This window comes from Martes martes (assembly GCF_963455335.1).
Source record: "Martes martes genome assembly, chromosome: 10".
Classification (NCBI taxonomy): Eukaryota; Metazoa; Chordata; class Mammalia; order Carnivora; family Mustelidae; genus Martes; species Martes martes.
In genome coordinates, this window is record NC_137898.1 from 71,913,890 (window position 1) to 71,941,336 (window position 27,447).

The 27,447-nt window shown below is 36.7% G+C and overlaps 1 protein-coding gene across 1 annotated transcript in view; it reads left to right on the plus strand.

Annotated features, from left to right (window-relative positions):
- The window catches only part of TMEM135 (transmembrane protein 135), a 243,603-nt gene that overhangs the window by 193,010 nt on the left and 23,146 nt on the right, over nt 1–27,447 (plus strand). The window contains exon 7 of the mRNA XM_080815167.1: nt 18,794–18,835. Coding sequence (XP_080671293.1) covers nt 18,794–18,835 — 42 coding nt within the window. The remainder of the gene's footprint in view (nt 1–18,793; nt 18,836–27,447) is intronic.

Consider the following 27,447-nt stretch of genomic DNA (forward strand, 5'->3'; position numbering starts at 1 on the left):
TGCTACCCTTTCCTAGTGTCCTTTATTATTCTTTGCTATTTATTCTTATCATTTTAGGTCTTCTCTTTCCCTCATCCCTTGATATTTGTGGTCCCATGATTTTTAGTCTTTCTAACAGACTGTGGCTATAAAGAAAAATAGAGCAAATATCTTATTGCTCACAAAATGGAAAGCATCACTTGGGATTTGCATGTAGATTTTTAATAGCTGAGATCATTGATTCAGAGAAGAGTTCAATACCAAGGGTGGGGGAGGGAGAACACCATATATTGAAGAAAACAAGACCCGAGGGGAAGGGAGAACCCAACACATACTGAATACCTATCATGTGCCAACACTGCTCTTGAGAGATGATTTCATATTAGCTCCTTTTATTTCATGTTCACTACAATTTTTTAAGGGACTTTTGTTTTTTTCCTCCTGTCTCAAAGAGAAAGGAACTACAGACCAGGCCATTAAGTAACTTGCTTTCAAGCTATTCAAGTCCCTCCTTACTGTTTATCTGCATTCTCCCTCCCCCCCCAAGACCATTGTTTGGTAAGCACTGTTTACTTTGGGCCCTTGAGTTCTATGCTAACAATGTAGACAGAGTTGATCTCCAGTGTACTAGTGAAACTAAATGAAATTTGAGTGTTTTTAAACAAGGATACCAGATATGATATTTATGAAATGAATTTTGTACTGTTTTGGGAAACAGAGATCTCTAGACCAGTCTTCAGAGTGGGCGGAACGGGTGGCAGTGGTAATTCAGGACGCCTTCCTTCCCCAAGCTAAAAATGTCAGCAGCACTTTCAGGTCTGAAAGCTGCTGAACACTAAAAGTGAAACCTCTCAGTGTCTGATTTTCTTTCCCACATTCCCTTCAGATTCGGCTCTCGCTCTTCTGCCAACTAGTCCCTTACTGGTAGGCAAAGCTAAAATGGTCATTGTAAATTTGTGTATCATGCTGTGCCTTTCAGGGCTAACTCCAGACTCACTTGCAGTGTCTTCACAAATGTGGCTTTTGACGGGTCTCTGCTCACTTCCCTCAAAGCTTTCCTCTGTCCATGCTTTTCTGTTTATTAGCTTCTACCCCACACATGTCTCTTAGGTTCCACCAGTCCATTCTTCCCTTCTGACTTGCTGACTTTGTTTTTGGAGCAGCCAAAAGATGCCGGATACCTTGTGCTTTCGAAGTCTAATGGCATATGTGCTGTACAGACTTGAGTGTCGTGGCAGGAGTGAATGGACTCTTGAGAAAGAATACTGTATTTTCAAGTCTGTGTTCTCACATTAAAGAAGGCCAGACAAGCCCTCTCTTTCCCTCTCTCACACAGCAAAAAGGCTGCCGTTAAGGCCCCTCTGTGGCTCAGTCAGTTAAGCGTCTGCCTTTGGCTCAGGTCATGATATCAGGGTCCTGGGATGGAACCCGGAACTCCGACTTGGGTTCCCTGGTTAGCAGGGAGTCTGCTTCTTCCTCTCCCTCTGCCTCTGCCGTTTCCTCCCCACCCCGCAATTGTGTTCGCGGTGGTCTCTCTCTTGCTCTCTCAAATAAATAAATAAAATCTTAAAAAAAAAAAAAAAAAAAAAGAAGCCCAGACAGGACATTTACAAAATATGACTTGTAAGTGCACAGGTTTCTAAAGAAGTCTTTTTTTCCCTTAAGGAGAAAAGAGGGATCTGTTATATTTCTAGAACAAATAACCCTTAACCTCTTCTTCATTTTCTGTTTCATTTACATGAATGAATATTTGAGAAGCTGTTATCTCCACATTCAGACCTCTGCAATTTTTCTATTTTAAAAAAATTGAGTATTACTGTTACATTAGGTAATTTTATTTCAAGCTAAATATCAGAACGCTTTAATTCTTCTGTCCTACTGTGTGATTGTCTTTTGTGCTTTTACTTAACTGTCCCTCCTTTTTAGCCTCTTGGAATTTTGCCTCTGAAGCTTGAATTTCCTTCCCTTTCTTCTACAAAAATGAGATGCAGAACAAGGCATGGCTTCAAGTCCAAAGTGGATTCCCATCTTTAAGTTCTAGCAACCAGTACAGGCTCCTTAAGGCCAAAGCCTGCCTACTAGCCACTTGGCTGTTGGGTGACTCTGTTCTAGGAAAGGGCACTGGACTAACTCTAAGAATGTGGAGTTTTGATATACTGTTGCCAAAGATTTAAAAAAAATAAAATCACGCTGTGTATTAAGTATTTGTCTGGCAGGATACTGAAAACCTAAAATATAGCCCACACATACAAACTTGTTGGAAGACAAAATACATTTTTCACCAAGTTAGAGTCTCATAGTGAGAAAAGCCAAGCTAGTTTGGATTTTAAAATTTTCCTCCCATTTTTCCCTACTGCCAAGCTCCACAGGGACCCCTAATCATGTAGCACTGAAAAGAAAATATCTTTTGCATTTTTAAATAGTTTTATTACTTTTGACTCAGCAGCATTTCAATTTACATATGCGAAGGAAAATAAAAAACTATAAGGAACGGACATTAGCTAGGGTGATAGTTAAGGAGGGAATTAGGATGTGGTTAGAATTACTTAGATGTCCCCATATATCAGTTTTGCCATCTTTAGAAAAGAACGTTTGTAATCCTGAAACTGTGTGTGTGTATATAAATCTTTTCAGCTTCTTTAATATATTTTTAAACATTTCCCAGGTTTGTTAAGTGTTCTGAGGTATTTTCTTGCTAAATATTAGATTACATACACATTAAATACTCTAAGATATTTTGCTCTAAGATGTTGCACGTGAGTGTTTCACCTTTCAGAGTTGGTAAAAGCAAGAGCATGTTGCAGAAAGTCAGCTTATAATAAATGTAGATGATACTATAAGCAGTATATCCTGATTATGCTATGGTACTTAATTCAGCAGAGCTCAGATAATTTTCACATACGGAAATATGATGGACTAATACAGATGTAGATGACCCCTTGAAGGTAAAATCTGATTTTGACCATTTGAGTATTTAGTTGTTATAAGAAGTTCTTTTACTTTGGATAGAATGTTGATTATACAATATTTTTTCTACTTCGAACATAGAAGAAGGTGTCTTCAGTGGTCCCTAGAATATGTTCTAGGGCACCTCATACAAATTTGGTATTGATTTATAGTTTCTTACTTTGAAACCTAGAATCAGATTGGGACTGCATCAGGTTTGAGCAAATCAAAAATTTGTGGATAATATTTTGCATCAGAATTTTTAAGTTTTGAGGAATCTGAAGGACCATTCAATTCAGTCCTTTCATTTTATACTTGGAGAAACTAAGGCTGAGAAACATATGTTTCTGTTTAAGATTTTGTAACTGTTTAGTCAAAGAGCCAGACTTAAAAATGAGCATCTCAGACTCTGGCTTATCATAATTAATTATGGAGTCTAAACTGGGAGCAGAAGACTGTTCACTAGAAAGAAAAGAGTTAACCTCTCAGTATATCAGAATATATATATATATATATATATATATGTATATGTATATATACATATACATACACACACACACACACACACACACACACACACACACACATACACCTATTTGTAGATGAACCAATTACTTCTGTGGAAATTCATGATAACCTTAAGACCATTCTGAGTCATTAAAGTTGTTGGCTCCAGTAATGTAAGTGAAACATTGCTCAAGCAGGAATAGCTGTCTTTCCTTTCTCTTGCATTTCTAAATTATCAATGCCACTTGATTGATATCTCAGAAATCCCTTCCAGATGGCTTTACTGTTTGTTTACTGAACTCTGTGGCAACACTGGTGGTTCCTCATTCAGTTGGATAGGGTTGGTTTTGTTTTGAAGGTAAATAAGACCGTTTTTATGTAAATCCATTGTTGTGTTTTCTGTGTGTGTTCAAAAAAACTTCGTTTTTCCAAGTAGTTTGATAAATTAAAAACTTTTTATTTTAGTTTCCTACCTGTGTAGAATTTTATTTTTAATAAAGCTTGGGTGAAAATAAAACATCCTTTTCTAAAGTTTCTCAAAAAGTATCAGCGTATCTCTGCAACCAATCCCTTTTTCTTCTCTTCCCTACTCAACTCTATCCCCAGAATATTCACAGAAGTGGAGTTGTAAGGCGGGTAAGAGCCATCAAATTTAAGATTTCCCTTGAGATCCTCCTAGAATGGACTAGGAAGACTTCCGGAGCCCCCTCTCCTCCATACCCTCCCCTAGCGCTCCCTCCATCTTTTCTGTCTACGTCATTTGTTTCCTCCCTGGAGGTTGCTTTGCTGATTTTGTCATCTTAAAATTATAATGCCAAAGGATGATAAATTCTGTGTTCGGTGAGTAATTTTGAGATTTTTAAAACTTTCATGACAGGCATTTAATCCTGTGTTTAGAGAGCTTTGTATTATGATGCTGGAACCCTCTGGCACTCTCCCATCCTCCCTAAAGACCACCAACAAAACCCCAGGCAGTAACAGTGTGTTGAGCACCTTCTGTGCTTCAGACCGGACCTCTGTGTCCTATGGCAGTGCTCTTACGGGAAGTCAGACTGTCTGATTTTACATTTGAGGAAGTGGAAGCCCTCTGAGGTCAAGTGATGTAACCATTAGTCTGAACAGGTTCGCTAGTGCAGTCAGTTTTGCACTTCCTGCCCTAACCCCTTCCCTGGTACCAGGGAAATGCCCATCTGCTTTCTTTCACTCTAGATGAATTTCTTTCCCAAGAATTTCATATAGGTAGGATCACAGACTATACACTTTTGGGTCTGGCTTCTTCTCCGCATTTTTTTAATTCATCCGTTCTGTTGAGTGTATCACCAGTTCGTTGTTTTTTGTTTTTGTTTATTTTTTTCACTGCTGAGTAGTGTTCCCTTGTTCGCCACAGTTTACGCATTCGTATGTCTGTGGAATCCTCTTCAATTCGGGTCAACTTTTCCTTTGACAATTTATGTCGTATATATTTGTCCTGGATTTGTAAATAATTAGGTTATAATGTGATTATATCTCTTTGTATCTTTGGAGGGAGTGCTGTAACGTTGGACCTGTTAGTGGTGTTAATGTCGTGGCAGATGCTGTCTGATTTCCTCTTGCTATTCTTGGCTTGATGTTTCAGCTTGGAGTTTAAGCTGATGAGCTTGGCATGGGTAGGGATTATTACATTTTCTTTATAATCCTCCCACTGCTGAGGACAGGAACTGCCATACACTCACCTTTGTAGTTTGTTGTAGTAGTAACAGAAGCAGTAGTAATAGGTGATATTTACTGAGCACTTAGTATAATAATTATGTGAAGTTGGTGCTATTTTTTGCATTTTACATATAGAGAAACAGGCACAGAATTTATACAACTTACTTGTCTGGTTCTATAGCACTCCCTTTTAACTCTGATGCCTCAGTGCTTAGTAATTGTGTGATGAACGAATGAATGTGTAGAAGCATAAGGATAGCTTCGTAGTTTTCTGGATATGGTGTTAGTTACAAAAGTATATAACTCCATCCTGATATGACTCATTGATAGCAGTAGTTTTCATTATCCTTCCCCTGTTCCCACAATAAATGAATGATGTTACTTTATTAATCATATACACACAGAGCAATATCTAGAATTCCAATATGGTTACCAGAAATGAGGTAGAGACAGTCTAGATGAATTCCTACTTGGCTGGTGACAAGCAAGTAATCGGTCTTTTATTAAAGTACTGACATTTTTTTGACTTGTTTACTACAATAGCTAGTGTTAATGACCTTGATTTTATGTTATATATATATATATATATATATATATATATGTGTGTGTGTGTATCATTAAGTTTCATACTTTATGTCTGCTTTAGTTGTGGTTTTGAAAGGAGTTATTATTTTTAAACTAATTTGTTAATCTATCAAAAGATACTAAAAATCTGTCTTAAAGTTGATGTGCCTCTCTGCCTTTATTATCTTAAAGAACAATATAAGTTTTTAGATGGCTTTGCAAATTCAGTTTGCAAGTTGATATGTTACAAAGTTTAAACAAATATTACTAACAGATTAATTTAGAAGTAAATAATGAAACGAGATTCAGTAGTAGGTCATGAAAACTCCACTTTGAATATCATTGTTAAACACAAATCTGGTCTTGTCTTCTTCTGGAGCCTGGGGCCTTTTGCCTTATAGGTAAATTTCAGGTGGTGTAGCCTGTGCCAGTCTCCTTCCACTCTGCTCCAGTTACATTAAACTTCTTCAGTTCCTAAAATGTTCTCTTTTCTCTAACTCTTATAGATATTGCCTCTCCCTGCTTTCTTCTTCCCCTTCTTCCTTTATCACCTTAAATATGGCATTTTTCTGCATAGTCTTCCATGACCAAGCCAGGGTTAGGCATTCTTCCTTTGTGCTCCTATAACACTGTGTACTTTATATTGACCTACTTTCTATAATATTGTAGCACTTTCCACTTATATGTATACCTTGCTGGGTTGTGAACTTCTGGAAACTGGAAAACAGGGAAAATAGCTATTCCCAGCACTTGGCAACCTGCCTGGTACATAGTCAACTCATAGTAAATATTTGTGAAATATTGAAATGTGTGAATAAGTGAATGAATGATGAGTGAATGTGAATAAGGCCCCTGTCTACAAACTTTATGGGCTTCCTTTTTTTTTTTTAAACTCAGTTACAATTCCTGGTAAATTAACAAAGCTAACTATAGCAGCACCCCCAGTCCTGCCTTTTAGACTTGATAGTTTTACATTATGGTCACTTATATTGCATTTGGGGTATTTAAAATAGCTCTAGGGGCACCTGGCTAGTTCAGTCTGTAGAGCATGGAACTCTTGATCCCAAGGTCATGAGTTCAAGCCCCACATTGGGTGTGGAGCCTACGTAAAGAGACAAAAAACAAACAAAAAAACTCCTCATTAAAAAAAGCTGAACGACTCCCATTTGAGACTTACTTATGCATATTTTTGTCTATATAAATTCATGCCACATTATCAGCATGAAAAAATGAATACAAATTGATGTTAAGGACAATTGATAGGAGTAATTAATAAGGGACAGGGTAGCCAATTTAAACATATACAAACTTCTGGGCACCTGGTGGCTCAGTTGGCTATGAACTCTGTATCTGCCTTTTGCTCCAGTCTTGATCCCAGAGTCATGGAATCCAGTCCCAGGTCAGGTTCCCTGTGCAGCGGAGAGTCTGCCTCTGTCTCCCCCTCTGCCTCTCCCCACTATTGTTCTCTCTCTCTTTCTCTAAAAATAAATAAATAAAATCTTTTCTAAAAAGTTTCTTAAAAAAAAAAAACTTATTTAGAAACTGAATATGAAAAACCCCAAAACTCTAGAATTGCTGTTAAAAAAAAGAATCCAAGAAATTTGGTACCCAATAGAAATACATGAAGTACGATGTTATTGGTTACTACACAGATAAAAATTTCTCTCTTTCAACATATATCTTTTGAGTGACTTATGTGCTATGCATGCTGTAGGCACTTGGGATTCAGAATTGAACAATGTTAACTTCCTGAATGCTTTAATAAATAGGAAAAAATGGAGCCTAGAACACACACACACACGTTTATGCATATATGTAAAATACTAATTAGTATGTTGTAGATAAGCCTATTTCCGAAACAAATACCTAAAGATTTTAGGATTATTTAAAGTGAGATATTAAAGTTGTTGTGAAAGAAACTAAATGATGGTAGGATTTGGGAAGAGAAAGGGAATTGTGCTTTGAATTTCCTTAAATGTAATAAACAAATACAGTTGATCTTCAAGAATAATATATTTGGCCTGTATGGTAGACTATGTTATTGTTCAGAAACCTTTGCTGCCCCTCCCTGGGGAAGCATTATACTTCCCTATCCTATTGACCTCATGCCAGGCCTTAGCTTTGCCTTGTCTAATGAAATAGGAATGGAAATGATTTATGTTTACTTATGAGCAGAAGCTTTGAGTCAGAACATAGTGTCCTATAGTCTCTTTTCTTCTCTGCTTTGACAGTCAGCAGATCTGAATAGATGCTTCTTCCTCACCCTAAAGTCTGAAATAAAAATGACCTGTAAGTCGAGCCATTGCCAACTCTTGTTTGACATGTAACATGAGCAAGAAAAAAAAAAAAAAAAACTTCTGTTGTTGAAAGCCATTGAAAATTTATTACAGCAACATAACTTAGCCCAATGGTTGTCCAACTTGAGCATGAATTAGAATCACGTGAAGATTTTTTCAAAAGGCAATTGTATAAGTTTTATAGATGTTGGACCCCTTAGAGTTTCTGAATTCAGTAGGCCTGGGGTAGGGATCAAGAATTTGGATTTCTAACAAGTTACCATCTGATGTTGAGGTGTTTCAGAGACCGCACTTTGAGAACTCATCTTTTCTGACTGATACAGCCCATGAGTTCATATTCCTGGATACTCTAAATTACTCAATAAATGTTATAACAACAAAATGCAGAATATTTCCCAACTTCATTAATAAAGAAGTAAACATGATAAGTGCTTCCTTGATTTCTGGAACATAGACACACAAAATCTGAGAAGCCCTTAAATTTGGTAGAGTGGAGTAGATAATCATGGAAATTACTATCATATTAGTCAGATTCAAATAAAAGCTGCTAAAAATACACAAAGAGCAAAGGGGGTTTGAGAAAGGAGCAGTCAGTCACATCTGATTGTGGGAGAAAAATGCCATCACAATGGACTTAGTAGGAATTCTCTCAAAAAAGGAGGGTGGTTATAGAGGTCATTGCATATGGCAGGACCAAGGGTGACCAAAATGAGAGAGGTGAGAAAGTGTGAAATGCATCTGAACATCACACTGATAGAGTTTGCTACTGAGAGACAGATAAGGGAGAGTCTCTTTCACAAGTCCAGTTTTTTACCTGGTCTGTAATGAAGCACAGTGAAGCTTCAGATCACTATTGTTTTTTGTATTCATGTGTATTCATGTCTTGCATTGAGGTGCTTTGGGAGGTTTCCTTGCTAAAGGTGGCAAATTAATACCAAGGGTAGGCCTTATGATTGTCCAGGAAGCTCTGGAGAGACTGCCCTGAATAATAGCTATTGTTGAAGAGGAAGTCAGTGAGGGAGGCCAGCGTGGAGTCCTGAGCAAAGGACACTCTCCGGCAAGTCAGGTTCAGCTAGGAGACACGTGAAAGTGAGGAAATGGAAATTGATTCCTTGCGCAGCAGTCCCATATAAAGTCTTTGCATAGAACCAGTTGGAAGAGCATTGCTCTCTCCCTTCATTCAGATGTCAGGTTCAGCTAGGAGACACGTGAAAGTGAGGAAATGGAAATTGATGCCTTGCGCAGCAGTCCCATATAAAAGTCTTTGCATAGAACCAGTTGGAAGAGCATTGCTCTCTCCCTTCATTCAGATGTTTTGTGGTTTCTCTTCTTTGGCCCAAGGTCCCACTGCTTCTCTATGGTATTTCTCTTCCTCCAGGAGACCTCAGCAGGGAGAAAGTTAGTTGACTGGGATGTAGAATGATTTTACTGTTGTGTGGGGGTGTCAAGGAGTGAACTGTTTTCAGGCAGATCACTTAGCCTTTCTGGGCCTTGGTTTCTTAATTTGTAAAATATAATTCTCTCAGGTTTCAGTATTTCATTTTTCGAATACTTTTGGCCAACAGAATTCCAATATGTTTTAACTCGCCTAATTTCTATTAAACATACTACAGATTAAGTTCATAATCTTTGAGATGCATGAAGTATGTGCAGTATTTGAAGTGAAGGTATTTCACTTTTACAGTTGGGATACACTGTAGTGCTCAGTTAATCAGCGTTTTCTGAAAGCTTCCAAAATATTGTTTTTGCTCCATTACCCATAGATGGAGTATTTTATTTTTAGATTTGAACTTTGATACTGAATAAGCATAAGCTTATGAAGAAGTATTGCCTCCTGTTCCAGTTTCAAATAGCTGCACATTTTGTTCAATATGAAAACCAATTGCCACTGTTATTTTAATGACATAGATACCAACATGCATTTGAAAACAAATTAATGTTGATTCAAAGATTTTGTATAATTGAAAACATTCATTTTAATCTCTTTTACAACCATTATAGGAGGGGGAAGAAATGAAAATACTTGCCAGTCTTGAGGTCTTTAAAAAAATAGATTGGTTCAGAATTGTGGTTATAATTCTGTCTAAGGTAAATAATTTGTGGCCATAGCAATGCCATAATCTTAAGGAACTTGCTAAGTTTTTCCTTGGATTTACATAAAACACCATTTTGATCTTAAATTTGGTTTTTGCCTCCAGTTAATCTGTCAAGTCTATACACATGCCATTTCCTCAGCAACTGCAACAGGCCTTTCAGGCTAGGTTCAGGGCAACTCAGATCTACTGCTTTTTCAAGTGTTTTAAAATCTACTACTTTTCCAAGTGTTTTAAAACTTGACTAGTATTGCTGTTGCTAGTTCATTTTGGGAGGGAAATTCATCCTAATTCCCATTTCTTTAAGAAACCTTCTAAAGGTGATTCTTGGTTCCTTAGCAATTGAAGACAGTTTGGAGCATGACCTTCCTTAGTCTGGATTTTAAAGCAAAAACAGTTCCAGCCTCTGCAAGTTTAAGGAGAAATATGATTCTTTTGGAGTTGTTACTGTAAGTTTGTTACCCAAATGTTTCCAATTTATATTTAGGACACACCAGAAGAAGTGTACAATAATCGTCTGGGGACTTGCAATCACACTTGATTACCCGTAACTGCTGCCTGCTTCAGCAACGTCCCTTAGGTCCCCTAGAACAAAGCTAGGCACCAATGTTCCATTCCATATGAAATAAAGTACCAGAATCAAAAATAACATTTTTAATGCACTTGGAGAATTCACTTATATTTAAAGAAATCCAATTGAAAATTAGTTTGAAGATGTATAATATGCTCATGAAGCAAAGAAAATAATTGTCCTCAGATTTCTTGGTTTGTTGCTACTCCATCTTCAGATTTTTGTATGAGGTTCTTAAGATAGGAACAAAACATTAATTATTTTGCTTTCTCTTATCAGTGCCATATGCAGGCTGAAACTGAACTCTCTCAGTCTGTTAGTCAAATAATATTAGACCGAAGAGGAAAAGCCCGTTGTGTGTATGTAAGCAATGTAATGTATTTTAATTGTGCACCCCAAGTTCTGAGTAGTAAATTGAAATTGTTGACTTAAGCCATTGGAGCATGGTATGTAATTAGGATAGTGAAGGTTTTTTTTTTTTAATTTTTAAATTTTAAACAAAACAAAAATAAAAGGCTAGAATTAATTCCATGTCAATCTTTTTTTTGTTATTCTTATGATAAACAGGTGTCAATCAAAATTCTATAGTTATTGATCAGATTTCAGTTACTAATTTATAACTGAGGACTTAGGTAAGTTTCTACACTTGAAAATGGATTAGGAAAATTAATGAGAAAAAGTGATTTATTCTTTTATGTGAGTTTTCAAAACAAAATACAAATTTAACTTAAAAAAAAAAAACAACTATACAGTTCAACAAAGATGATGGAGATGGCCTCAAAACCAGCCTAATCCCAGAACTTGCACATCCCTTGTGGAAACATTGATGTTTTCATTAACATTAGGAAACCACCAAGTACATTGGTCCTATCCAGCGCTGCTGAATGGGCTAGACTTGGCATATATCTAGCCAGGAAAGGGAGCCAGAGAAATAATATTTCTTATATAATATATTCTTATAGGACTGCTCAGCCTCTAACATAAATTATATTAATCAACTTATGTATATTCATACTATAACCTTCCTTTGTTAGATGTCAACTAGATTCAGGGATATGTCATTTTCAATGCTTGTATTGGTTTAGGAAATATGATTTTAAGATATTTCAACACTGTACTAAAACTTTTTTTTTTTTTTTTTAATGAGAGCATGCTTGTGTGCATGGTGGAGTGGCTGGGGTGGGGGCAAAGGGTGAGAGAGAATTTTAAGCAGGCTCCATGCGCAGCAAGCTCACAGCCTTGAGAACCTGAGCTGAAATCAATGGTTGGATGTTTAATCCACTGAGCCACCCAGGTGCCCTAGCATACTACAGCATTTCAATAAAATCATGGACTTTTACTTTCATTAGAAAAAAAAAAAAGAAGGGCGCCTGGGTGGCTCAGTGGGTCAAGCCTTTGTCTTTGGCTCAGGTCATGATATCAGGGTCCTGGAATCGAGTTCTGCATCAGGCTTTCTGCTCAGCAGATAGCTTGTTTCCCCCCCTCTCTCTGCCTGCCTCTCTGCCTACTTGTGATTTCTCTCTCTGTGTGTCAAATAAATAAATAAAATCTTAAAAAAAAAAAAAGAAAGAAAACTATATAAAATTTTAAGAGTTTTCTTTATAATATAACAATGAGTTACAGATTTGAAGCATTTAAATAGGCATTTTGGTTCCTTTTTAATTTCCACATTAAACTTTTCGGTCATATTCATTCCAAATATATTTATGTTTTTAGTACCAGTAATAATTAGACAAATCAAAATTTTGATTTTGATTCAGCTATTATTTATAACTATTATTTATAATTAACTTTATATGTCATTCTTTTTATACCTTCCATATACCTGAAGTTTAAGCATTTTCTGTTTTAAATAATTTTGTTCACATATAATAATGTAACTTGTTTTTGACACTGACTTCGGTGATTATGATACAATCAACAGAATACAATATTTTAAGGCTTATCGGTGTACTCAACTATTTTAAATCTAATTTATCTTTATTTGTTGCCAGTCTTTTGGGATCATTAATTATGGTTTTGCATATACAGCTTTTCTCAAATAATTTAAGAAGATAAATGGAGAAAAGACTGGATTAAAGAAATTTGAAGCTGAATTAGAAATATAAAGCATAGGAGAGTAATTAAGCTCTTGAAAAGCACTGCTGATACAAGAAATTTTGTGTCATAACTTTTAGTCAAGGTTATAACTTTTAGTCAAGGTTATTTTTAACCTTGACAAACATACACAGAGCTTCGTGTATGCCTTTTATTTTTTTTATGGTCATAGATGGCATATAATTTATCTTTGTCTTCCTCGAGGGATCAGCAGTACAGTGTTTTCTGTGTATGAGCTGCCCAATAAATAAATGACTGTTGAGCAAATAAAGATAGACAATGTAATATTTAATCAATATTTGAGTTTCCTTTTAATCAATTCAGTGATTAAAAGTGGATAAAAGAACTCTGAAATTGATACTTAATGCATATTTCTTCTTCTTTTTAATCCTTGTAGTCACCTAATTATCACTGGGGATACAGTTTCAGAAAATTTTAACTTAAACTATCCAGTTAGTAATTTTATGCCTCCTAGCAAAACTTTTACAGCAGTATTAATTAGCAACATTGACTACTTGGAGTTTATGTTCTCTGCCATTGTGGAGGTGAAATAGAGATGAATTAACTTTTGCACTGTTTAATTTGTTCCAAAGTACTCCAGTATTGGTGTTTTAAGTTAAACTACACAAATAATACATAAATTTATACTTGTAAAATTTTTTAAATATATAATATAGAGAGTAAAAAGTTACATTCTTTTCATGCATCTTAACCCATTCGACTTTATTAGGTAGCCTACTATCACGTGTTTTGGATATATCTTTTTGACCACTTTCTATATAATATTTTATATGTATATACTAAACAACATTTTTACATTTTGTCACTAATTATATTTCAGCATTGATATTTAATATAGCCAATAATGTTACATTTAATCGTTATTAAGATTATATCTGTAGAATTCCTTATTTTATTTGACAGTGTTTCTTACCAGGTCTTTCTATAGCAGACCAACCTAATAGTTGGTCTTGTAGTCTTAAAGTTAAAAAAGAAAAGGTTCCTTTTGAATCTTTGCAAGAATAAGTTCCACATCAGTAAGTATTATAAAACAATAAGTAAATATAGTAATATTAGTAGCAGGCTAGTAATCTAGGGCAAAACCAGGGTTTTTAAAACAATTTTTTATTCTCAATGTTGATGAGATCATTTTTTATTTGTTATTAGTGACAGAATAATTCATTTTATTTTTCTATTGTGATTTCTGACTTTTAGATTAGAATTTTCTAATTACTTAGAATAATTCATTCTGTTTTTTCTGTTGTGATTTCTAATAACATTAGCATTAAATAAAATAATGAAATAATTGGTAGAATTTCAGAATTAGAAGACATTGAATCAGACAATTATGAAGATAATTTACTTCCAGGCTCTTGTTTAACAACAAAATTGAACCCTAAAGTTAAATGATTTACTCCAGGTTGGGAGTGAAGTTACAACTGTGAATCATTCAAATCGAGGTTCTTTTCCACTATACCATGCACTGCCTTCAAGAAATATTTTAAAGATTTATAAAGTACTACATCTTTTATATCCCATTATGTTTACCAAATATACCAAATATACCAAACTGTATGTAAAAAAGTAGGAAACAGAAGTTTTCATTGTTTTCAGCTTAATGGAGAACATGATGATGTAGCACATGTACATATTAGATTTTTATGCTGGTGTGAAATGGTAGGGTGCTCTTAAAGATTTCTTAACTGTACGAATGATAAAAAACAGGAACATCAGCTATAATTAAAAGTCTAATATGATATTTACTTGTGGGAATTTAATGCAATGTAACTAAGATTAACATTTCTAGTGTCAGTAAAAATGTATTTTTAAGGGTGAACATGCAACAAAATGATACGGAAATCACCTCACAGAGCTGCAAACTCTTCCAAAAATGGTTTACTAGTGACATCTGCTGGTATAGTATGGTAATAAAAATAAAAGTATCTCCTGGAAGTAATTTCATGGAAATTAAGTGTGAGACAAAGAATCTTTATGGGCAGAATTGTTTTTTTAAACTATCATTTACACTAACAATTTAAAAAAAAAGTTGTGTTTGTGGGTTCCCCCTCCTGTTGGCATTTGACCAAATATATTTTTCTCATAACAGTATTAAACTTTATACTTTCTTATGCACAGTATGTAATTCTAGCCTGGACCTCTTTAATAAGTTTTTTTTTTTTTAAAGATTTTATTTATCTGAGAGAGAGAGAGAGTGAGCACGAGCACGAGCAGGGAGAGGTCCAGAGGGAGAGGGAGAAGCAGACTACCTGCTGAGTAGGGAGCCCAATGCGGGCCTCATCCCAGGACCCTGGGATCATGACCTGAGCCAAAGGCAGACACTTAACCCACTGAGCCACCCATGTGCCCTATAATAAGTTTTGTGTCACCTAAGTTTTTTGATATGATGGGGCAGTTTTTTCCTTCCTCTCTCCTGAACCTTGCGCATAACCTTGCAAATGTAGAAAGTCAATAACTACGGTTGAGTCATACCAGGTATTTATACACCATTAATAACCTAGTAGAAAAGTCTATGTGTACATGAGTTATTTTCATTGTATTTATGCACACTCAAAAATAATACATATTTTTATATATATTAGATATATATAATATATAACTTTATATTAGAGGATGATTTCATTAGGAGGGGAAATGACTTTGGACTCCCCACCACCACCCATGGAATTGATTTTCTGCACTATAAAATATAGAGAAATAAACTACACTCAGTCCTTGGGCATTTTCTCTCTTGGCACTTATTTCCTAGATTGTATCTAGTCCTATGGATTTAAGATCTACTTATAGAAGAATCACCCTCTTCCTTGACACCCAAACCTGGACACCAGCCGCTTGCTTCATTAACAGTTCCGTTTGTAGATAACATTCATCTCAAACTTACCAGGTGTAAAGTAAAACTTTGATTTTCTCCTCGCACCTGTCCCTCCCGTAGTCTTTTCTCCACTTCAGTAAATGGACATTTTATACTTCTGCTTGCTCAAGTCAAAAATACTTTAATAATTGTAAATTTTCTCTGTCTCTTGTCCACATTCAAACCACCAAGAAATTCCACCAATTCTGCTTTTGAAATACATTTGGAGTCTTAGTAACCTTTCTCTACCTCTACTACTTCATGATCCAGCGAGGCCACAGTCATCTTTCCACTCCTAATTAGCCTCTTTGCTGTTAACCTTGCCTTCCTGTGGTTTGTTTTCCAATGAGCAGCCGAGATTATCTTAAAATTTAAGACAGGTTTTGTCATTCTTCTGCCCAGAGCCATCCACAGTTTTTTTGTTTGTTTGTTTGTTTTGTTTTGTTTTTGTTTTTGTTTTTGTTTTTGTTTTTGTGTTTTCACTGTGCCTAGCTACAGAAACTGTAGATCACGCCTTCCCTCCTCCAGATGACTCTGACCTTTCCTACCTCCAGCTACAGTAGTCTGCTTTGGTGTTCTCCTTCCCTGCCAGGCAGACTCCTCATCAGGGGCTTTGTGCTTGCTCTTCCTTCGATCAGATACTCTTCCCTCCATTCTGTAAGGCTTCCGGTCACATCCTCAAATTTCACCTTGTTGGAGAGGCCCTTCTGGACTACACTACATAAAATAAGAAGGCCCGGCCCCATCGGTTTCTCCTGTTCCCCTGTGTCGTGTTTGCCATAGCATTGATCACCACCTGACATATTTACTTGTTTCGTCATACCTTTCCCTGACCTAGAATGTTAGCTGTATGGAAACAGAGATTCTGTATTGTCTGCTGTTACCTCCTTAGCACTGAAACTAGTGCTTACACATAGTAGGCATTCACTCAGTATTTGTTGAGGAAATCCGTGAGCCTTAAGACCTGAATGCAGAAAGTAATTTGATTTGCATTATAATAACCGAATCTGTTAAATAGTGAGGCACCTTCTAATGGGGTTTGTTCTGTGTAAATTTTTCTGTGCGTACCATACTTATTACATTTAACTCCGATTACGATGGCGTTTCATAGTTAGGCTAAAGCTCAGACAATACTCTTGGTATCAAAATGCAGGGCGATATTACTATTTTAAAGATTCGTTTTAGGGGAATAATTACTTTTTTGTTCTTTTGACATAGACATCTGACCCTCAATTACATTAACAGACCTTATACACATGAATGGAAAGAAGAATAGCCCCTTTTGAATTCAGGCTAAGACTTTACCAACATGAAGTGCTTCCCACAGGGTTCTGCTGAAAGAACCAAACTTCCATCATAATGAAATTGCAAATTCATTTGTACATGCCCCTTTTTATTTGAAAGCTACTTTTTGATGTTTGGTCTGCAATTAGATTTATTGTTTAAGGTCACAAATATGCAATCCTGACTAGACCAAGTTGTCAGAATCCTTTATCTATTCAGCATTGCACAAAGATAAATGGCTATCTCTTAACAATAGCATACCAAAGCCAAAATTTGTTCCCACTTGTATAATCTTTAATCAATCTGCTGCTTTCTGTTTTCCAGTCAATAGACGCCTAGCCTTACCCCCTTCACCACCCCACCTATCTAGAAATTGCCCAATTATGGGTTTTAAATTACTGAGAAACACTTTCTTCATATGGAAAAAGATAACATTCAGATTTAAGAATGTTAATGCTATAATTTTCCCATGCATATTTTTAGCTTTACATACGAATTATTTTGTCTTTACCCTCATTCTGTGTGGGGTGAATAATTATGTAGTATGTTAGCTAAATTCTGTGATTACATTTCTCACTGTTAACATGACCACAGAGTAGATCACGTTGCTTAATTAAAATGAATTCTTAAGTGTTTTTAAAGATTTCTGTGTGCATGAATTAAATTCTTTTCTGAGATTCTGTGTGTCCTTTCTACATTTACACTTTTTTCAGAAGGGCTTCTTATATTTTTAGGCATTTCCTTTGTGACCTTTCATATAGAAGGTATACTGAGAGAATCGCCCAATTAGATTTGAGGCTGTACTTTTTATCCAAGAATATCCAGTGTCTAAGATTAACATACATTTGGGTATCATCAATCTCTATAGTTTCTCCAAAGGATTCTGATACTAGATATCCAAGAATTCTTTAGCAACTTGGTCATACTTATAAAGCAGACCATTAAGACCAGTATAGTAATGTCCCCATTTAAAAATCTTGTTTAAGTATTTTTTGCAGATCTGAGAATCTTTTTTTCTTAATTGTCATGCGTTTTGAACCTTCCCTAAATTAAAAGGAATACACTGTTTCAGAAGGAGGTGTAAGAGAAAACTAAAGCTTTTAAGTCAGAGGAACTTTAATTTTTTTCCTAAATTCTGACTACGATTTATTTTGTGACCTCTTGGAAATTGCTGCATTTTCCCTGGGCGGGGGGCGTCCGGGGAGGGGAGGCCCTGCCCAGCTATGGAATAGAGAAATACCTGTTCATAGAGGTGTGATATAATTAAAGGAAACAACACACATAAGGTGCCCAAAACAATGCCCAGCAATAGTAAATACTCAATAAATATTATTTGAACTCCTGCGTCTGTGCCCTCCCCTCACCCCCATTCTTTCCCCCATGCTATGTTATCCATTCTTACTGGGCTTACTCAGAAGTTAAAACTGTTGAAATAAACTTGAAGCCTTTTTGTGCCTGCCAACTCTACATTGCTCTGCATTCACTGAATTAGTAAGTAGGGAGAAGTCAGGACCTTGAATTGACCTATTCATAATACCCAGCAGGTGAATGTGGCCTTTTCTTCTCAGCAAATTGCTCCCCCAGGGATTAGGTAAAATGAATATTCCACTCATTTTAAGTCCACATGGAGCTCTTAGAAGGTGTACTTAAATCTCTCTTGGACCTGCAAATATGAGAGTTGAGCCTTAAATTATGTTAATTTGACATAGGAAATTTAAATCATCTAGCATAAGATGGCTTACTTCATTGTTTCATTGCATTTGTATTGCTCAGATCACTGTCCTAAAAGTTTCGCCTTCTAAAAGTAATCAGTTGCAGAATAAATTTTAATAGCTACTCAATGTGCTACTTTATATTTCAAAAATTGTTACTTTATTATAAATTTTTATTGTTTTAGGTGCAAAGATGGGTTGAAAGGATTTACATTCTCCGCTCTTAGGTAAGTAGCTTATTTACCTTTATTTTAAGAGAGAATTTGCAAGTTAACTTTATCAAAAAGTAGTATTATCATACATAATTATAATAGATGTTTATCAACTCAGTTTTCTAGCTGAAAGTAATTGCAGAAGTCACAAAGTCACTTCAACGATACTGTATTAGAAGAGTAATTTATTGGATTTCTTTTCCCCTAAAAATCAGTCAACAACTACTTTTTTTTTTTTTTAAGATTTTTAAAATTTATTTATTTGACATGAGGGAGAAGGGAAGGGAGATGGCAAGCACAAGCAGAGGGCGCAGCAGGCAGGGGAGAAGCAGGCTCCCCGCTGAGTAGAGAGCCTGATGTGGGGCTCAATCCTAGGACCCTGGGATCATGACCTGAGCCGAAGGCAGACACTTAACAAATTGAGCCACCCAGGTGCCCCTCAACAAATACTTTTGGGACTGATTGTGGGCCTTATATACTGGGTGTTAAGAAAGAATTACAAGATCTCTCTCTTGAAGGAGCATTGGAAAGAGAAAGCTACACATGAATAATTACTGCAGAATGAAGTATGGAATTGTGTGGTACCACATTACAGGCTTCACTAGGACAGGGCTTGTGTCAGACACATTTTGGATCATAAGCTTCAGTAGAGTCACTAGAATCTGCTTTTCATGCTGTACACTATCTCTTGCCATAGTTTTTGGCAGGTGATAGCAGACAGTGTAGAAATGTTGGTTGGCAGCATTAGCATTGTATTTTATAGTTCACCAAGCATTTCCACACAGGTTAGAAAATTTTCCCAACAGTTCTGTGAGATGGGTATTTTTATGCCCGTGTGACAGGAAGAAGAAATTGAGGCTTAGAATATTTGACAAAGTCAGTGTCACACAGTGACTTCATATACTTACTTGAAATCTAATGCTCTTCCAGTTTGAATCATAAATGTTGCCTGTGGTATTCTTCTAAGTTCATATAGTAGATGCTTAGTGAAGATTAAGTGTGAAGTGTTTATTATAATAGGAGGGAAAAATGAGGGTAGGCTTTGGTATACCAGAAGATTTCATATGACTGTCTTAATAGGTTATTTTGAGAATCAAATGAGTTAATGCATGAAAAGTGTTTAGAACTGTTCTTGCCACACAGTGGTCAAGAAATGTTGGCTATTATTGTTTTTATTATTCTGTTGGGGATAAGCCTTAAACTGCATTTGAAAGGTAGCTTTAGAGAAGCTTTAGAAGGGAAGAGGAAGAGCCTTCTGGGTAGAAGTGAAAAATGTTAGCAAAAGAATGAAAATTATAAACATGAAATATGAGGTAAGAGTGGGAAAATCAACTTAATTAGTATGAAAAGCTTATTTTAAGGATTATAAGGTTTTGTGGTTTTGTGGGGTTTTTTTTTGTTTTGTTTTTTGGGTTTTTTTTTAATGATGGTCAGAGCAGGGCCAGATTTTGGAAGACCTAAACAGGAAAAAAAAAAAAAAAGACAAATTTGACTTCGAAGGGTGCCTGGGTGACTCAGTGGGTTAAGCCTCTGCCTTGGGCTCAGGTCATGATCTCAGGGTCCTGGGATCGAGTCCGGCATCGGGCTCTCTGCTCAGCAGGGAGCCTGCTTCCCCCTCTCTTTGCCTGCCTCTCTGCCTATTTGTGATCTCTCTCTCTCTGACAAATAAATAAATAAAATCTTAAAAAAAAACTGACTTTGAAAAGATGGGCAGTAGAGAGCCACTAAAGGGTTTGGAGCAGGGTAGTTGACATTGTTTCAGAAAGATTAGTGTGGCCACAATATTTGGGATGGGCACTGTAAAAGAGAGAATCAGAAGAAAGAAAGATGAAGTGATAAGGACTGGGATTTGGGTGACAGTGGAGGATTAAAGAGAAAGAGGCAAGGTTGTGACCAGCGTAAAAGGAAAGGAAGACCTCCTGACCCAGACTTTCCTTCTTTCTCTTTCCCTCTAATCCTTGCTATGAACTGAAAACCTAAGTAAGTACCTGAAAAAAGGTGCTATTCGCAGAAAATCAGATGGCATGCAAGGAAACTAGTTTGGGAGGGGACAGATTGAGTCCACTGTGTGAATAAGAGTATCTTTGGTTGTGGAAACTCTGTGGTAACAGTAACTAAGTCATAATACACAGCAGTAATTTTTTCACATTATATTCTTCATTAAAAGATCATGAGACATTTTAGAAAACAACTTCTTGTTGTTGCGGTGGCTATTCAGGACTCTGTGTTATGTCAGAAACTTTTATAACAAAACCCAAAGTCGGCTTTCCTAAGGAGAAAACTTTGCCTTTTCCCCCATGTCTCTCCGTAGGCTCCCAGAATCCTTATAGAAACTCAGAATATGTCAGATACTTTTGTGTCTCTTCATCAAACCCACTTAAAGTAAGGGGTTGGATTGAATTGTTTGCACTTAGAATTTACTCTGTACTATAGGAAGATATTCTGGAAAAAAAGATTTTTAATTCTTGCTAATTTAGTAGAAGTTATGAGAGCAGATAGAAAGAAAAAGTTAAGGATAGAGTCAAAGGCTGAGAACCAGTTCAGGAGCCTTATGGTATACTAAACCTGCATCAACATAGTTTAATAGTTAGAAGTATATAGACAGCTTGGTGATTAAGAACCCAGGCTTTAGAGGCAGACAGTTTTTTGGGGTTCACATAATTTCTGTTCTTGGCTGCAGTCAAAGGTTTTTTCATGCTAACGCTCATGGAAATGATGGCACCTGCTTCGTAGTATTGCTATGAGGATTAAATGATTTAATATCAATACTGCCCTATCATACAGAAAATGCTCACTATTACTATGTTTGCTCATTCTAAATGTATTAATTAAATTTTTACTATGTGCCAGACACTATACCAGTCCCTGGGATGTAATAGCAAAAGATGTATAGAGTCTCACAGACCCCACATTTTAGTGGGGGATGCAAACCACGAACAAGGTGCTTCCACTACTGGGGACTCGCTGCGCCTTGAAAGCACAAAGGAAGGATTGCTCACTCACTCCAGCTTGTACAGGGACAGCTTCTCCAAGGAAGTGACCTCCGATTTGAGATGGTCAGTCCCGGCCAAAAGAGGAACAGTGTTACAGACAGCGTGAGAGAGATGATTATATCTGTTCTAACATAGTTTTTGTCTTGTTTATAAAGAACAGTAGTGCAGATCTTGAACTCTGCATGCACACCCATGATTAAGAACCAAATTCTTTTGGAATAACAGCTACCGGGACTGTACAGCTGCCACCTTGTGACAATCTCATTACATGCCCGTTATGATTTAATAAGCTAGATGTTTTACCAGGTTTGTCCGAATGAGATGGAATTTGTTGGTAGAAATAGCTTTTTTCACCTCTGTTTTCTGATTGTTGACATTTCCTTACTCTATTTGTCATAGGTCCCATGTTCTAGAACCTTAGTGTAGAGTTACTGATCCCTTGTTTTTTTTTGCATTTTATGGTATTTTCTGAAAGTTCAGCAGGTAGAGTTCTCTTAAGAAAGCTTAGTTATTTTTTATTAAGAGCCATGAGTCTTATAGCGAAGGTACAAACAGCAAAAATGAAAACTAGTACAGGATACTGATTGAATGATCCTTCCTTCCTCTCTCCCTCCCTCCCTTCTTCCCTCCCTCCCTCCCTTCCTTTCTCTCTCTCTCTCTCTCTCTCTCTCATTGTCTGGGAAAAAATATTCCAGTTTTGATGAGATAAGAGTAGTGTCTTTCCCCGGATATTGGGTTTTTCAAAAGAGAAATAACTAGATTAGAATAACATCTAACTTAAGGTTTTCTAATGAAATTATGTGAGAATACATGGATCTTGGCCATTTTATGATTCTCATTCTTTAGTTCTCTCCATTTCCTGAATATCTTTATATGACCTAATACTACATTGCAGCTATTATGACTCAGAGTGACGTGAGATACAATTTTATACTGAAAAATGAGGACCTCATTCAGTTGTAACTATTAGTAGAATTTAGACGAAAAACAGAATTTTTGTGATCAACTAGTAGACCCAAGTAAATATTTTGCCTGCTTTTTTGCTTGAAAAAACTTTTAAGATGTGTAATACCTTTAAAAAGTGGTAACTTGGGGCACCTGGGGTGGCTCAGTGGGTTAAAAACTCTGCCTTCAGCTCAGGTCATGTTCCCATGGTCCTGGGATTGAGCCCTGCATCGGGCTGTCTGCTCAGCAGGGAGCCTGCTTCCCTTCCTCTCTCTCTCTCTCTGCCTGCCTCTCTGCCTGCTTGTGATCTCTGCCTATCAAATAAATAAATAAAAATCTTAAAAAAATAAAATAAAATAAAAAGCGGTAACTTAAGTTAAAAGGGTGCATCATTAAAGGGTTATGCTGTATTTTACTTGGTTAATTTGATTTTGAAATACCTGCATTATTGGGAAGCTTGGGAAGATGTTGGAGTAGGAGGGCCCTAAGCTCACCCCATCCCATATTGACAACTAGATATCACTCACATCCATGTAAATACACTAGAGAACAACCCAAAGATGGGCAGGACAAACTTCACAACTAAATGTAAAGAAGCTGCATCTGAGAGGGATGCCTGGGTGGCTCAGTAGGTTAAGTATCTGCTTTCCACTCCGGTCATGATCTCAGGGTCCTGGGATCAAGCCCCACAGTGGGCTCTCTGCTTAGTGGGAAGTCTGCTTCTCAGTCTCCCTCTGTGCTTCCGTCCCCCAATAAATAAATAAATAAAATATTTAAAGAGAGAAAAAAAAAAAAGAAGCTGTATCTGAGAGGTTACAAAGGGTAGAAACAGTGGTTGGGAGCTGCCCACAGGATGGGAGTAGCTGTGGGTGTAGAGAGGGGAAAGAAACTGTCTCTCACACTAGGGAGCCCAAACCAGAAGACAAATCCCCATAACATCTGGCTTTGAAAACCATAAGGGCTAAATTCCATGAGTTTGTATAAACAGCAGAAGTTGGAATGTGGAGCTTAAAAAGTCAGCTGACTCAGCACTGGGCAAGATGGGCAAGTGAGTGATAGCTGGGTCCCACCCTTAAAGAGACAGCAGCCGATGGTGAGGCAATATAAAAATGAGAGTTTGCACAGTGCCTGGGACAAACAGGAGGAAGATCTGTTTATACTGATTTTGAGTGTGTTGGGGGACTTCTGGGAACAAAGGAGCTGGCAGGCACCATTTTTCTGCCCTGCTCCCCAGCTTAAATACAAGGCCACCTGTGGGAGGCACTGTGCAGACACTTGCTACCTAACCTGCTAGCAGTATGCCTTGCCCATGTGTTCTGCTGAGGACTAGTGCACTCCAAGCCTGCTGACCTCAGCACTGAGCTCAGGACCTTTTGCTGACACCATTGCCCTGCCCCCAAGCTCTCCTGCAGTCATGCCTCCTCAGAGCTTGCTGCCTGTGTCTCACTAACACCACAGAGAGCAAGGGAAGCCCAAAATAGGTACATAGTCAATGAAGATGCCTGGACTGAAAGAGAAAGTGACTCAGACACAACATAAACAACACAAAACATGAGATGCCAGGTTCTGGTGAACAGGGGACACTGTACTACAAAGTACTACAGGACCTCTTCCTCATGAAGCCACTACTTTCAAGAGCAGAAAGTGTAGCTGACTTTCCTAACACACAGAAACTGACACAGAGAGATAGAAAAATGAGGAAACAGAGGAATATGTCCCAAATGAAGAAACAGGACAAAATCACAGCAGGAGATTAAGTGAACAGAAAAAAGTAACATGTTTGATAGAGAATTTAAAATAATTATCATAAAGATAATCAGTGGACTTCAGAAAAGGGTGGAGGACATCAGTGAAACTCTTGACAGAGATTAAAAATAACGTATCAGAGGTGAAAAACTCAATAAATAAAATTAAAAATACAATAGATGGAATAAACAATAGCTACAGGAAGCAGAGGAACCTATAAGGGATGTGGAGGATAGAGTAATAGAAAGCAATCAAGCTGAACAGGTGAGATAAATAAATACTACATAATGAGAATAGCCTTAGAAAATTCAGTGATTCCATCAAGTGTAATAGCATTCACATTATAGGGATTTCAGAAGGAAAAGATAGAGAAGGTGGGGGATGGGTAGAAAATGTATTTGAGGAAGTAATAACTGAAAACTTCCCAAATCTTGAGAGGGAAACAGAGATCCTGATTCGGGGCAGAGAGAGCCACCCATTAGGATTCAAACTAAGGAGGTCCACACTAAGACATATGGTAATTAAAATGGTAAAAAATACTGATAAAGAAAGAATTTAAAGATTGTGGAAGAGAAGAAGACAGTTATATACACAGGAAACCCCACAAGGCTATAAGCTGATTTTTCAGCAGAAACTTTGCAGACCAGAAGGGACTGGTATGATATATTCAAAGTGCTCAAAGGGAAAAATCTGCAGCCACGAATATTCTACCCAGTGAGGCTGACATTCAGAATAGAAGGAATTTCCCAGACAAACAAAAGTTAAAAGAATTCTTGCAGCCAGCCCTGCAAGAAATGCTAAGAGGGGCTTTGTAAGAGGAAGAGGCTTTGTAAGAGGCTTTGTAAGAGGAAAACAAGAATCATAAGAAAGAGTAAGAAAAAGCAGGAAGTGCAAAAGCGATAAAAAAATAAGTATTTCTATAAAAATCCGTCAAGAGAAGCACAAAATAAAAGGATGTAAAATATGATACCACGTATCTGAAATGTGGAGAGGAGAGGAATAAAGAATGAGTTCAAAATTAAGCAACCATTAGCTGAACATTGACTGCTATATCCAGAAGATGTTATATATAAACCTAATGGTAACTACAACTCAAAAACAGTAATAAATTTGTAAAAAACAAAGAATAAGGAATCCAAATATTTCGCTAAAGAAAGCCAACAAATCATGAAAGAAAGATAGCAAGAGAGGAACAGAGAAAAACTATAAAAATAACCATAAGTGAAGTAACAAAATGGCAATAAGGACATGCATATCAATAATTACTTTGAATATAAGTGGACTAAATGCTCTAATTAAGGCACATGGTGACAGAATGTATAAAAGCAAGACCCATGTATATGCTACCTGCCAAAGGCTCACTTCAGACCTAAAGACACATGCAGACTGAAAGTAAAGGGATGGAGAAACATTTATCGTCCAAATGGAAGTGAAAAAAAAAACCCTGAGTTTCAACTTATATCAACAAAATAGACTTTTATGCAAGGGCTGTAACAAGAGACAAAGAAGGGCACTGTATAATCATAAATAGTACAATCCAACAAGAGAATATAACAATTATAAGTATTTATGAGCCCAGCATGGGAGCACCCAAATAAATACATAAGGCAGTAATAACAACATAAACATAAAGAAAATTATCAGTAGTAATACAATAATAGAGGACTTCCAACACCTCACATACATCAATGGATAGATATCCCAGTAGAAAATTAGCAAAAAAGTAGTGTTGTTTTTTAAGATTTTATTTATTTATTTGACAGAGAGATCACAAGTAGGCAGAGAGGCAGGTGGGGGGTGGGTGGCGGCAGAGGCAGACTCCCCACTGAGCAGAGAGCCTGAGGCAGGGTCCTATCCCAGGACCCTGGGATCATGATATGAGCTGAAGGCAGAGGCTTAACCCACTGAGCCACCCAGGCGCCCCCAAAATAGTGGTTTTTGAATGACACATTGGACCAGATTGATCTAACAGATATACTCAGAACTTTCCATTCTAAGACAGCAGAATATAGACTCTTTTCAAGGGTACATGGAACAGTCTCAGACTAGATCACATATTAGGCCAAAAAACAAGTATCAACAAATTCAGAAAGATTGAATTAATAAAAATACATATTTTCTGGCCACAATGCTTTGAAACTAGATACCAAGCAAAGAAAAAAAACATGAAAAGCACATAAATACATGGAAGTTAAATAACATACTACTAAACAATGAATGGGTCAACCAAGAAATCAAAGAAAAATACATGGAGACAAATGAAAATGCAAACACATTAGTCCAAAATCTGGGATACAGCAAAATCTGTTCTGAAAGGGAAGTTTATAGCAATATAGGCCTACCATAAGACGCAAGAAAAATCCTAAATAAACAACCAACCTAACCTTACATCTAAAGGAACTAGAGAAAGAACAACAAACAAGACCACAAGCCAGTAGAAGGTAGGAAATAATAAAGATTTGAGCAGAAATAAACAAAGTAGAAACTAAAAAATCAGTAGAACAAATCAGTGAAACCAGGAGCCAGTTCTTTGAAAAGATCAAGAAAATCAATAAAGCTTTACCCAGATTCATAAACAAAGAGGACTCAAATAAATAAAATTAGAAATGAGTGGGGGAAAAATAACAACTGACAGCACAGAAATACAAAAAGATTGTAAGAGAATGTTAACCTGTGTCCCAGCAAACAAAAGTCCAGGACCAGATTGTTTCACAGGCAAATTCTGCCAAATATCTAAAGAAGAGTTAACAGCTGTTCTCAAACTATTCCAAAAAATAGAAGAAGGAAGACTTCATAATTCATTCTCTGAAGCCAACATTACCCTGATACCAAAGCTAGATAAAGATGCTGCAAAAAAAGAGAAATACAGGCCAATATCTCTTTTTAGAATTTTTAGGTGCAAAAATTCTCAACAAAATATTAGCAAACTGATCCCAATGATAC